This window comes from Crocodylus siamensis, chromosome 2 (genome assembly GCF_052110815.1).
Source record: "Crocodylus siamensis isolate JL-2025a chromosome 2, ASM5211081v1, whole genome shotgun sequence".
Classification (NCBI taxonomy): domain Eukaryota; kingdom Metazoa; phylum Chordata; order Crocodylia; family Crocodylidae; genus Crocodylus; species Crocodylus siamensis.
The window spans coordinates 173,190,764-173,205,399 of record NC_143396.1 but is presented as its reverse complement, the minus strand read 5'-3'; the positions used below and the strand labels follow the sequence as shown (position 1 = coordinate 173,205,399).

General features: G+C 44.9%; 1 protein-coding gene across 1 annotated transcript in view; it reads left to right on the top strand.

Moving 5' to 3' along the window:
* Positions 1-9,695, top strand: part of IGHMBP2 (immunoglobulin mu DNA binding protein 2) — a 129,345-nt gene extending 119,650 nt beyond the window's left edge. The window contains exon 15 of the mRNA XM_090032338.1: positions 6,967-9,695. Within this exon, the coding sequence (XP_089888464.1) occupies positions 6,967-7,164 (198 nt within the window). The 3' untranslated portion in view covers positions 7,165-9,695. The remainder of the gene's footprint in view (positions 1-6,966) is intronic.
* The last annotated feature ends 4,941 nt before the right edge of the window (positions 9,696-14,636 follow it).

The window sequence follows — 14,636 nt, the reverse complement described above, 5'->3', positions numbered from 1 at the left end:
AAGTTAGAGGGGGTTCTGGTGTGAGACTGAATGCACACCAGAAATCTATCAAAGACAAGAACACCCAACTACCTGTGGGGGTACATTTCTCACAAGAAAACCACTCTCCAGTCTCTCAGCTTGAGTCCTCAAACAGAACTTACAAAACACTTCTCAGAGACGAGCCTATGAACTTCACTTCATCAACCTCCTGGATACTAAACATCATGGGCTAAATATAGACATTGGATTTATGACACATTTTAACCTGCCTGACATCTGACTTCCCGGGTACCTCTCCACTTTTTAACTGCTACATTCATCCCACCCAGCCTGTCTCTTACCCACTGACTCTTCAACTTACACCTTCCCTGACTGCCTGTCTTGCATGCATTCCAGCCCAGCCTCTGGCTTCTTTACTTTTTATTCCATCCAGGAAGAGCACCCACCAACTGCAGAGACTTCCTCAGCCTGACAAAGGATTTTTTTAAACCCAAAAGCTTGCTTTAAAATTTTTTTTCCAACTGTTTAAGTTGATCTAATAAAAGATACCAGATTCACCCAAAGAACCTTGTCTGAAATAAGAATGAGGCATCCATAACGTGTCAGTTGACAGTGCTTGTGGAGGGCATGCTTTTTGAAACCCCTCTATCACATGGGCAGGCTACTGCAAGTCTACTTGATTTCTCCACATGCAAATCCTGCCGAAGCAGCTATGTTATTTTGAGGCTCTGGCAACTACTTTATTTTGTAGCCCTGCCACCACACTCATCTGGCCACTGTGCCATTTCTCATGATATCAAGGTAGGCATGACTTCCAATGAAGTCACCAGCCTTATGTCATCCATCAGTCTTTTCAGTAGAACATGAATGTTTTGGCTTCCTTCTTTCTCCTGTATTGAAGAATCACATTAACCCTTTTTGCCACAGCTTTGCAGCAGGAGTGCACATTGAGCTTCTTTGCCATTATAAACCCTCATATCCCTATGGACTCAGCGCTTTCCTGAGTAACACCTCCCTGTTCTGTAAATCTGGGCAGTGTGTCATAGTTCTGTGTAGATGAACTTGGACTTTGCTTTATAACAACAACATGTTTTATTAGGATGGGCCCAGTTTACGAAAGCAATTGGATCTCTCCATATGATTGCCTTGTCCTCATCCTAGCTAGCCCCTCTGCTGATCCTTGGTCATATGCAAAATATATCAGTAGTGATTTTATATCTACTTTGGGATGATGCCTAGAAACATTGCAACGTTAGGTATAGTGCTGATTATTGCCTAGCTGCACTGACAGCAGCCTCCCTGTGATGGGGATTCTCCAGTAATTACCATATTTACTTGAATCCAAGATAAGGTACTGCCCTTCCCCACCCCCATCAGCATGGGGTAAAAAAGCTTCATCTTAGATTTGACTACTGGCCTGGAGCCCCCCCTTCTGCTCCCTGCCTCCCACACACACACCAGCCCTGATTATCTGCAGCTCCAGTTCCAGCTCTAGCCCTAACTTGGCCTGGCTCAGAGCTGCTGCTGTTCTGACTGCCTGGCTGGACTGGGCTAGGCCAAGGCCACTGCTGCCACTGTCTATCCCAAAGCCAGAGCATCCTAGAAGGTAAGTGGCAGGGAGTACAGGCAGTGGGCAAGCAGGGAGTAGGGAGACCAGACAGCACTGAGGGTGGGACAGGCAGCATGGGGAACGTGGTAGGAGAGCGGGGGATGAGTGGCAGGGGGAACAGGTGGTAAGGGGTCAGACATGGTAGGGAGAAAGGGTGGAGGGGCAGGTAGGAAAACAAGGGGTTGGGGTCTTGTCCCATGTTGCTGCTTTCCCTGACATAACTATGGTGGATGGGGCAGGGGCGGCGGGAGACTAATTTAAGACAGTCCTCCAAAAATTAGATTCTATTCATGGAAAAATTATAACAAATGTATAATTTTCTATGAATGCAATCTAATTATGGTGGTTATCTTAAATGCAAAGTTGTCTTGGATTCAAGTAAATACAGTCCTACTTTTTGAGATCTGTCAGTGAGACAATTCTTAACCCATTTGCATATGTTTTATGGACATTGTACGGTGTTTTTTTTTTCAAGCAGGCTTCCTCAAATTTGCTTTCATGGCTCCTCATATGCTGCTGCATTCTATGGGCCCATCCCTTTTTGAGCTAGGAATTCCCAGTCTGGGCTCCCAGTCTGGCTCCAAGTGCTTCTCCAATTAAAGCACCCAAAGCGTCTCCTGTATCAGAATCCCCACACTTCAAAGTGGCGACAGGAGAGGTTTATCTAAAACTTGTCAAACAAGTTTTCATTAAAGCGCCCCCACTGCCATTTTGAAGTGTGGGGACACTGATACCCGAGACATGGAGGCTGGCTGGAGTGCAGTAATTGCTATACTCCAGCAGACTCAATTGACTCGGCTCTGACACACTGTAATTGCACCATGTCCGAGCAGCTTCCTATTTCGTGTATAGGTACCCCAAATGTTTCACAAGAAGGTGCAAGTAGCCCATAATAGGCAGCTGTGGGGTAATTTAACCCTATAGGTAGGTGTCAAACTGATCCCTTATGTTAGAGGTAGGTGAAACCCTCATCTTGAGATTTAACACCTAACCCTGGGCCACACATCTGCTTGAGGTTCTGAATTGGCCAACATCAAGAAGCTCATGCTTACTTGTTCCCTATTCCCATGCATGCAATCAGCTCCTTTCTTCCAGTAGGCAGATGCAGGGTGGCTTCTCTTTTGTTGGAGATTTTGCCTTGTTGTATGCAAAGTTGTGTCTGAGATGCATTTGGCTGTAGCAGTTAGCAGCCAGTCTCTCTCTAGGTGTCTTCCACGTTGTTGTGCCAACGTTCTTCGGTCCCAACATCCCTAAGTCAGGAGACTTCTCCTGAGTAGATTGCCAGTTGGACCAGATTGGCTGACAGTTTGATACGCTTTGGTTTTGCACACATGCAAGAACCAGGATTTGAAGTTGTCTTTTCAGAGCTGAAGAACTGTGGTGTATATGAACTGCTTCTGCTATTCATTGCATAGATTTTGAAGGCCAGGAGGGAACAGTATGATTGTCTAGTCTAGACTGGGCTAGCTGTAAAACTTCACCCAGTGGCTTCTCTCATATCCTCTTAAAAACCTACTTAGTTCTATAAATGGTCAGTGTAGGTTTTCTACTGAGAAAGTAATATCTGTTTCCATGGCAAAGGATATTTGTATTTATGCTCATTCAGAACCTAGTTCGGACAGTGTTTTATTTCATGCAAAATCATCTCTCTCTGGTGAATTGTAATGAAGGATTAAACAAGAAATAATTGTAAGGCTAGAAGCTGTTTCAGTTTGTTTTTATTGCTTCTGTAATTGCAGGGGTTTGGTTTTTTTTTCCAATCAGGTCAGACTTTAAATTGAAATAGTCAGGGCTTGCCTTTGATACTATTTTGCAGCCTTGACTCTCATTAGCTGAAATCCATGTGGAGATCAAGCAGTCTACTTAAGGGGTTCAATCTGATTCCTGATAAAGACCTCAGTTCAGCAAACACATGCCCAATGTTAAGCACATGCTTTAATTCAAATCTCTTGTAACATGGCACAATCTCAGTCCCATTAAATGGGAATTAACAGTGGTTGAAGTGTGGAGAAGGCCAGTAGCAGATTCAGAAATAGAACGGAGGTCTCCTGAGTCCCAGTGCAGTACTTTGTCTCATGGAACTACTTTTTCCCAAGCACTTTTTCCTCCCTGATACATTTATGAAATCCCTTCCTATACTTCCACCTATGAAGCTAGTATTAGCTCATTTATTTTGCTGCCTTTATTTTTCCTTGAAATCTTTAACTGACCATGTGTCCTTGTATTATCACCTCCCATCTTGCTATCTCAGATCTTTGAACAGGAAGTTGCAATGGCTGCTTCTTTTCCCCCTGGATATCATTTCCAGTGGAGATATAAACTGATATCAGGGCAGTCACTGGCATTGATTCTGACTTTGCAGTAGACTAAGGAACAGTCAGTGTCAGTCAGCACTGTTACAAGACCCTGTGCTGCCGCTTCTTCCTGACTGGGTAACCTCATCCAGTGGGATCACCTTTACCACAGTTGAAAATACCAGTGAAGACGCTTCATCATTTTCAGCATCTGGGACATCAGGCCCCTCATGGACATCCCTAATAGTGAATACCCAGAGCGTCACGCTGCAGTCACCTGAGAACTCAGGTGACACAACATTGATGTAGCTGCGCTGAATGAGATTTGGCAAGCAGGAGATGGGCAGTGCAAAGAACATGGGGACAACTATACCTTTTTCTGGAAGGGTAAACAGGAAGGAAAATGCTGACTTCACTGGGTTGGTTTTGTCATTAAAAATATACTTATAAACCAACTCAGTGAGTTCCCTATCAGAATTAATGAGTGCCTCATGACTCTCTGTCTTAAACTGGCAGGGAGCCAATATGCCACTGTCATCAGTGCATGTCTCGTTGGCACTGCTAATGAAACCATGAGGAATTCTACACCAACATTGAGCAGGTCCTTTCTGACGTTCAGAGGGAGACAGACTTATTCTTCTCAGTAATTTCAGTGCTGGAGTCAGAAGGGACTCTAACCTCAGGAACAGAACCATCGGCAAAGAAGGAATAGGAAAGGTCAACTCCAGGATCATCCTCCTCTTGCCCAAATGCACGGAACCTGGACTCACCATCGCCAACACCCTGTCCTGCAGAAAAACAGGCACAAGACATGGCAACACCCACAATCTGAGCACTGGCACCTGATTGTCTGGGTCATCATCTGTGCCTGGGATTGCAAAGATGTCCACGTTACATGAACTATGCTAGGAGATGATGATTGCTGGGCTGATCACTGACTCACCACCACACTGGTTCCCAAACAACAGTTGCAGGAGAAGCAATACTGATGGAAGATCAATGCTGAAGGGCTCAAGGACCCAAGCAAGCAAGACCTCTTTCACCAGTGCATCAGCAAAAAACTGGTGAATTCCAGTCAGCAACAATCGGAGAATGTCAGCAGCGTATGTGGTGGCCTCAAGGCCACTGTCGTCAGTGCCTGATAAGAGTCACTTGAATCTTCTACCAGGGGTATCAAGACTGGTTAGATGGGAATGACCAGGAGATCTGAGAGTTAATTGATTGCAAGCACAAGGTGCTTGGTAACATGACATTAACTCCCAGCAAAAGAAATTGAGTTTCCAACAAACCAAGGCAGAGATCCAAAGGTAGAACCATGGTATAAAGAACAAATGGTGGGAAGACAAGAATCATCCAGTCTGACCTCCCGTGGGGATTACACTACCCCCTAGTGCCCTTTGCAGTGTCCTGGTCCTGGTATCTTGATCCAAGGTGCAGTCTGAACTAAGCCCTTCAGGCCTTGGCAGTGGTCTGCGCCTGACACCTCTGCCATTAGTGACAGTCGGGGCCTGGCACCTCAGCCGTAGTGACGATTTGGGCCTAGTGCGTCAGGTCTTAGTGACTGTCTGGGCCTGGATCCTTGACAGTGGTTTGTAACAATTGTCAAGCATAGTGTAATGGACCCAAGGAATTTAGGAACTTTGAAAGTCATCTGGATATGGGTGCCTAACACCTGTGGAAATTCCAGCCATAATTTTTTACTCTAATTATCCTGACTGCTAGAATTAATAATAGGTTGGAGTAATAGGCAGGATTTATTCTAGGGAAGAGAAGATTAAGGGGCAGGGGGATTTGATAAATCTCCATATACAAAAATAGGGTTGTCGTGAAGAAGATGGTGATCAACTGTTCTCTGTGTCTGTGGGTAACAGGTCAAGAAGTAATGGGGTAAAATTGCAACCATAGAGATTTAGGTAACGTAGTATGAGGCGCTTTCTAACTATGAGGGTAGTTAAGCATTGGAGCAAGCTACCTAGAGCAGTTGTATGGACTTTCAAGAGTGGGTTAGACAAACACTTGGGTGTGATGGTTTAGACAGGGATGGTTCTGCCCTAACATCGTTCAATTAGATGATCTCTTGAGGTTTTTCACAGCCATTGGTGATGTGTAGGGGGTGCACGTGCACCCCTTGGGAGCACCAGCCACAAAACTGGAAGTGCCAACGGAAGTACACTTCCTGTTTTGCTGCTGGCGGTTCCGGGCTTGGTGATTGGCCACTGGGGGCTCCTCCACCCCACCCCCCTGTTGGTAATCTGGTGTCCCCCCCCAGACTCAGAAGGCACCAGTCACCCATGCGTACAGTCTTGTTTTTCTATGATTCCTTGTGAGGATGGTTTTAGTACTTGTTCTTGTGGTACCTTGTCTCTTAGATTTCATCATTTCATAGATTTGTTTAGACTGGAGTTGATCACTGGTGCCATTCAGGACAGTATATCATAGGCTGTAAAATTTCATACAGTTTCCTCTGTACTGAGCCAAGAATTTGCATTTGTTTGAAGCATGCCTTCCAAAGAGGCACCCAGCCCTATGTTGAAAACACCAGGAGTGGAGAATCCACTGCTTCTCTTGGGAGCCTGTTTCAATGGATAATCACTCATGGTACTGAATATTTGTGCCTTTATTTCTAATTTTAATTTGTTTGGCTTCATCTTCCAGGCATTAGCTCTTGTTCTGCCTTTCTCTGCTACACTGAAAGGTTCTAGACAGAAAACAGATTAATCATTTACCAGGAGAGAAACCATATTTTTTATATATATATATATATATAAAACTGCTCAGCTGATGGAGTGAAGATCTCTCCAAGGTTTAGACTCTGCAGAGGAAATACTTAAGATGTCTGCATGGGTGATTTAGCTGCATGCATCTTAGCAGGAAAAAATGATCTTGGTATTTTTTTTGTTTCAGTACTAAAAGAACTATAAATAAATGGTGAGCATGTTTATGGTCTGTGAAATAAGTTAGGCTTTTAAATTCTTTAATGAAGAGCATCAGGCTCTAACCATGCTGTTCCTTCACGAGGTACCATAACATCCCAAGTCTTTTCTGTATCTGTTGCCAAAATTATTGTTCTGTCTCCTACAGGTTCATGGGTGTGGGGAGAAAGCCAAAGTGCATGCACGGCAGAGGATCAGCAAAGAAGGGGTTCTCTACGCTGGGAGTGGATCAAAAGACAAGTCTCTGGACCCAACCAAAAGAGCTCACCTGCAGAGACGCCTCGATAAAAAGCTGAATGAGTTAAGCAACCAGAGAAAGAGCAAAAAGAAAGACCAGGAGAAATGAGGGCTTTGTTGTAATGTATCCCAACCTGTTTCCCTTTGGGGATTGATATTAACATTGAAAACACAGGATGGGACTGGAGAAACCATAGAAGATTTTTGATGTACTATCTTTTATAAACTCGGTTCTTCCTGAGTGAGGCGTACATATTTTTTTGGAGGTGTCAATGGCTTTGTATGTGTAGACTGCTGGAAAATAAGTATCTGTCAAGACCATCTGAAAAAGCAGTACTGTTAGGTGCAGAGGGGGAAGGTGAACCATTTTGTTTGGAGTAATTATCTTTATTGACAGGGCAATAAATGTATACTGAGAGGATACACAGTATATTGCAATAAAGAGTGGTATGAAAGCACCTAAAGCAATAAGCTCTCAATGTGACGTTCCATTGTGATACAACAATAATATGATAAGTGTCTGTAGGATATAGAATGAGAGCCTTGTAACCAATGGTGTGGGAGTAATTTTAAAGCCCCAGGTGACTCAAAGCATTAAGAAAACAGCAGAATAAAAATAGTATAACTGCTTCAGTTCTCCAGCCCAGAAATCACCTTTGTATACTGAAGAGCAAGGAAGATTTTTTTTTTGTTGGAAGAAAATGAAATTTTCCAAGTCACCCAACTGAGGCATATCTGCTAACAATGTGAGAAGGCAGACAGATCAGAAGTCTTCCCACTCTGAGAGTGTTTAACTGCTGCAAATACCCATTTGCAAACCACTTTAAATGGGCTGGAATGTGGTTGAGACTAAGGAAGCCATTGTATTCGCTTAAATGTAAGTCAGGTGAAAGAAGACAAGATGGCATCATACCAAGGCTACTGTGCAGAGGCAGGAGGGCGGTTTTTTTCAGAGCTTTATCCCATAAAATGGTAACCAGTTTCTATAACCAGTTAAATCCATAGGACCCTGAAGATCATCAGGATCTGGGACACAAGCATAAAAGCTGGTTTGCTATTAAAATGCACCTCACGTATTCAAACAGGGAGATGATACTTTAAAAACTTAGAAAACAACAAATTTGGCTTAGAGCGCAATGAATTCAAGGAGGGATATTTCAGATTAATATACATGGATCAAGTTAAGCACTTGTTTTCTTTACAGAGCCTAGGGACAGAATAGAGTGTACTATCCACGTACTGAGACACTCAGCTCTCATCATCCTGTGCACAACCACATTAAAACATTCCCGGCATTCATGAATTCTGGTGGTATTGGGAAGGCAGTCTGAAGGGAAATGCTTGCTTTCTCTATTGAAAGTAATCAAAAATAAGCATCTACTTAAATTGCAGTTTTACAATTTTTGTGCAAACTATGAAAAACAGCAGTCTCCCCAATCATTGCAAAAAATGGCATTGACCACGATTTCCCAGGAAAGCAACCAAAAAAACAACCGTAATAAAAATAAAATCCTGGCTCCCCAGCGGGAGCCAGCAGTCCTCGCTGTTCCTGCAGCTTACCTTTGCAGTGCACCCAGGAGGGGAAGGGACCAGGAGGCAGGGCAGCTTGAAAGGCAGCCGTCAAGATGGCAGCTGCCTCCTTGTGCCTCTCAGCCAATCAGCACTTAAGGGTGGAACCACATGAAAGGTAGCCATCAGTCAAGATGGCAGCTGCCTCCTCCTCCTGGGGCCTTTCCATCAATCAACACCAAGGGGCAGGGCCACCACAGAAAGACTGCAAAACCGACTCTTTATGCTATGACCAAACTGCAAAAATTGCTTTGTCTCACCATGAGTTAGGTAGGTGCCTTCTCCTGAACCATGCAATCACATGCACAAAATATAAACTATTTGAGATGCAACCAGAGCATTTTAAGTTGCAGTTTTAAGTTCTAATTTACTCCAACATTAAAGAGCCACCCCTTTTCCTTCCCTACTGCAAGAGGTACTGAGCCTCTTACTGATTGCCTGTGGCAGAATTCTGTACAGCAGCATGAAACTGGGCACATCTATACAAGACACTTTACTCAAGATTAGAGCTAATTACTGCACAGTAAGTGTCACCATCGACATATGCAGATGCTTACTGTGCAGCAATTTGTTCTAATCACAAGTAAATTTTCTACCTGTAAATACAAGTAGCAAATTTACTCCTGATTACTTACTGCACAGTACAGCACATGTAGACAGCTGACCAGGAGGAAATGTGCTGCCAGGCAAATAGGAGCTGCCTGCTGCCCGGCTTTGCCACTGGAGCCTGGGTGGGGACAATATCCCCCTGTTCTGGCAGCAGGAAGCTCCCAGCCTCCGCATTACAACTGCAATTGAGCTGGGGCTGGGAGATTCTTACCTCCCAGTTTGAGCTTCTCCCATCCCAGGCCCTGTGACCCCAGAGCTCAGGCTGAGAGATGAGAATTTCCCATCACTGGCCCTGCAATTGCAATCACAGACTGCGGGCAAAGGGACATTGTCCCCACCTGGGCTCTAGTGGCAGGGCCTTCCCTGCAGCACGCAGTTCCTGGGGGCAGGGAGCAATGTCCCAGAACCTCGCCAGGGGACAGCTCTATCCTGACCCTATCTTCCCTGCCAGACCCTGTGCTACCACCCAGGCGGAGCTTAGAGTTCCTCCTGGCTGCTGCAGGGGGGGCGGTGCAGGGCTGGCAGAGCCAGGAGCAGACTGCTACCATGAGCAGCAAATCTGCTCCCACATCCCTGTACATGTAGATGCCTGCACAGGGTACATTTATTCTAGAGTAAATTACTCTAAAGTAAACCCACCCCAGAGCATTTGTGTACATGCGCCCACTGTTAACAGAGACAAGATTTAGAAGCAAACTCCCTGAAGGGTAGCAGGGTAAGACAATGAAAGCAGTCTGTCACATATGGACATGATTGCTATACTGCTAGAATATTGATAGAGCAGGTGGGATAAAGATTAAAGAAACTTCCCCCCAAAATATCTTGGCTGTAAAAGGGCTGTAGACTGCCAAAGGGAACATGGGGTTATTTGGGGTCTGGAACTAGCCAAGGGGTTGCAGGGATCTGCCAGTAGCAGGGCTCATCTACTTTGCTGAGCCTTTTCCCTTTGAGCCGGCCTTTGGAAGCCCAGGGACAAGTAGCCATCACAACCAGCTCACTGTTTGTGCTATTTTGGCTGCTTCTGGCATGCAGGTCACTACTTTTTCCTTTCCATTCATACCCTGCAATGCTACTTCACAGTAGTAACGAGCTACTGTGCAGTAAGCATCTTCTGTAGGCATAGCCACTTTCACCCAAGAGAATACCTTGTCTCTATGGAGGTGAGTCACTTCCCAGCAGCCAAACTCAGAGCCAGGTATTATGATAGGGTCTTAGTGCAGTCTAATCATTTTTCAGTGAAGTCCTTGGTGGAAGCATTGCACTGAAAGATGCTAAAATAGAGCAAGAAGCCTGAGAGGAAATTAAGCCTAAGGAATTTTATATGATTCATACTGATGTCTTGAAGTGATTTCCTGAGCAACAAGGGCACGCTGTGCAAGTGGATAAGCATCAGTAATTTTATGGGATGCTTTGTAGAGCCTGCGGAAGAAAGCATATACAGGGAGGCTGAAAAACAATTTCCCCTTTCAAACGGTAGGTATCTTCCTTGAAGATAAGGTGTAGCTTTGTCATAACTTACTGGACTGAATGCAAGAATTAGTGGATGAAAAACTCTGACTTCTGATACCCAGGTTCAGTGGGTGATAACAGTCCCTTCTGGCCTTGAAACCTATAAATCTTTGAGGGAACATGAAGATAAACAGTATTTCAGGTTCTGATAGATCAGGATGCCGTTTGATGACGTATCTCTTAAGATTTTTTACCCTTCAGTGTGAGCAGCAGCAAGCAGGAGTGAGCAGAAGGGCCTCAACCCACAGATGGTTGTGTCTGTGTCACTGGTTCCTGCCACGGGGGGGTGAGAAGTCTCATTGTGAAACACCAAGCTGGGCTGGATCCTAGTTGCTTTTGTGAGTACACTGCTCCCTTTCCTGTTGCCTGTACTAAGGGGATGAGACCGCTGGAACCTGAGACTTGCAGCAGCTGTGAAGACACTGCTTGTAGCTCCCTCCTATATTAACAGCTGCATTTAGTTCCCTTGAAGCCTTTTTATTCATAAAGCCTTTGGGATGAGCACATTGATTTTCGAAATGATTTGAATTGACCCTTTTTTTAGGCTTGTCTGTTTGAAATCCTTTGGGGCCAGATACAGTTGTCAGGCTGGTCTAACCCTGGGTTACCCTGGGAGATCAGTTGGTCCTTCAGTCTGTGTTTGTTTTTATTGTCGAGTACTAGGCACTGTGGAAATAGCATCATTATTCCAAAGTGTCCAAAGAAGGGGTATTTCTCTTTTGCAATTACACAGGAAAGAGTGAGCAGCCAGGCTGGCTAGACATTCACCTCTTCCCCCTCCCCCCAATGCCTCTGTGAATCATTTATTCAGCTGCCCACACACACACACTGCTTACTGGCGCCACTGCTGCTGCCGCTGCTGTCCTTAGGACAAGCAAGGCTCACTAGAGCAGGCAATTATCTTCCAGGTTACTACCTCAAATCGCCCATGGTGCCAACCTCAGGAGCATGGAGGGGTGTGATGGTCCATGGTCATGTATAAGCAGCTTGCCGCCCACATGCAGACTTGGGAAGAGCATCTGGACCACGGGCCATCTTCAAATGTTGTCATCCAAGGATGGCATCATTTTCTCAGCCAGCAGGGCTCTGATGTGCACCTCAGAGGGACTGGCCCATTCTACACAGCAGCAAGGAGAGAGAAAGACATGTTAAAGGCATGTACAGGCCTGAGCATCCCACCATCCCCCCTAGTTCATCGGGCTGCTTGGTTTATTAATGTGGTTTTCAGTTGATTTGTTACCTTCTCAGAGTTAGAGACAGTTGTATATAAGTTTTCTCATGATGTCCATGCTAAAGAGAATGGCCCAGCCTCACTTCACAGCTGATAGTACCTGATATAATGATCAATTAATATGGAGGGGGTTCTGGAAGTAAACAAGATCAGGGCCCCATTGTGCTAGGCACTATACAAACCCATAGTAAGAGACAGCTCTTGCCCTGGGGACTTCCAAGCTCTGATACATGCAGTATACATGCAAAATGATCTCTCCTGTTATGTGCTTAAAGTACATTCACTGGCACGTGATACCATTTGGAGGGAGGGGGGATAGGTTGTTAAGGTTCCCTAAATTAGACAGGTAGCAGAGATTTATTCTGTTGGCCAGCCAAGTATTTTGATGCTGGTAGTTAAACTATGGAGCAAAGAGGCCTCTGTATAATGCATGTGATTACTAAGCTTAAGGAAAGCTGCTGACTTCTCCCTGCCATTGGGATGTGTGTAGAAGGCTCATACTTAATAAGGAAAAAATAAGAAATCCACTTTGGGGCTAATAGAAAATTCACCCAAGCACTAGCATGGGTGTCACTGGGGACTGAGTGTCCTAGATAACAGTCATTTAATAAATGAGGCATTTCTCTGTATGGCTGAGACACATGCATATATTCACGCCTAGCTCCACAGCTCTTCCAACCCAGAGGCTTAAGATGCTGCAAGTTTTGCTGCAGTGGTCTCCTGGCTGCTCCCAGTATGGTCACTTTCCAGACTGGGAGCACCACATGAGCTGTGGACAGCAGATGAGCTGGCTATTCAGAATCTCCATCGAGTGATGTCCAGCATGTTAGAACTCTGTTTTGAGCAGCAGAGTGAATCCAAGCTGAGCTATTCCTGGCTTGTCCTTCAAAAATCACTTTTTGCCCAGCCAGTTTCCACATTATGAAAGTTGGTACTAAGTTCCTCAATAGCAGGCAAGCTTGGGTCAGACAGAAAAAGCTGGATACCTTCCTCCATTACTGGACTGGAACCAACTGTGGGTTCCAATAGCAGCAGAAATAGAAATAGAAAAATGTCATGAGTGTCACTGGTTTGTAGGATAATCACTTTATCTTGATTACCCACAACAAATGTGAGTGATCAGTACGTTTGCTGGAATCACAAGGGTGGTCCCAAGCAAAACGGGGCAATCATGGCAGGTTGAAGACACCGGGCACATGCTCTCGGTCTGCAGTGCAGCTATGAACCACCTGAGATCACAAGAAGGCTTCCTAGCCCCAACAAGACTGCTTTAAAAAAATCACCAATGGTGTCATGACTGAAATATCAGTATGCTACACACAGCTCAGCACACTTAATGAGGACATCAAAATGCACATAGACATCACTAAATGCTTCCCCACAGGCTTGGAGAAGGCTTGATCAATATGGAGGCATTGAAATTGCATTTGAATAAGAGTCAACTAGTTAAAAGCTAACGTGTAAGTGGAACTGCTCTAAGAAATTATATGCGTATGGCTGCAGTAAAACGCAGGCCATGAAACAGCCGTTGGGTCTTCCAGCTCCTGGCTGAACCATGCACTTATATGGAGACCTTGCCCGAGCTGTGGACCAGGCTGAATTATATGCACAATGCCTGAAAAAACTCCAGTTGTAGTGGCAGAACATAAAAAGAAGGTGACAGTGACTTCTTCTTGACAGCTATTTGTATAGAGTCTAACTGTTATTTGATGAAGGAAGATGAAGGCTCCTTTATTGCTACATGCAGTGATACAGTGACTAAACATGCAACCCAGCACTCTGGGATAACCCAGCACTCCCCAACACTCTCCAGAAATCTGTAAATCCAACTCATCTGTTCTCCAACCCCCTGAGAAGCTAACAGGTTTGTGCAGCACCTGGCACAATGAGGCACTAGTAATAAAAGTCTGAGATTGTGGCAAAGCATTGGGACATGAGAGAGAGGTACATATATGACTTATCCAAAGATTCTTGCTTCCTGGTTGCGAGTCTAGTTTACCTGATATTGCTTCTGCCTCTGCATGGAAATTGCAGCATAGTTAGTGCTGCTGTGAATGACAGGGGGTGCATCTATATGTGCTATTAGCAGGGATCCTGGTTTTCTCTGATAAAAAAAAAATCCCTAATTTTCAGTTTTAAAAAACTAACCCCAAATCCACATTTTTCTATGATTAAAATGAAACACTGAGATATATATATAATGGTGTTTCATTTTAATCATGATAAAATGTGGATTTGGGGTTACTTTTTTAACTGAAAATTGGGGATTTTTTTTATCAGAGAAAACCAGGATCCCTGACTATTAGCATGGAGCAATAAACACCAGCACATATTGGGGCACAGTTTATTGCTCCCAGGCACCAACTTTGAATGTGGGCCTGGGACTGCAGCAAGTTGAGCTGGGTCAAAGCAGTCCTGGCTGGCAGGGGGCCCGAGGGGCCAGCTTGCGAGCCCAAGGCTGCTCTCCTCTACTGCACGTGCTGCAGAGGGGCTGGCTGGAAAATGAGGGTGCTCCAGTGTGGGGCTAAGTAGAAGGCAGCCCCCGCACTGGAATGCCCTCATGCCCCAGCCAGCCCTGTCAGCATCCAGACATGCTTTGCCACATGCTAAAGAACTCTGCCATTCAATAGTACTTATATTTACAAGTACTAATCTGTGGCAGG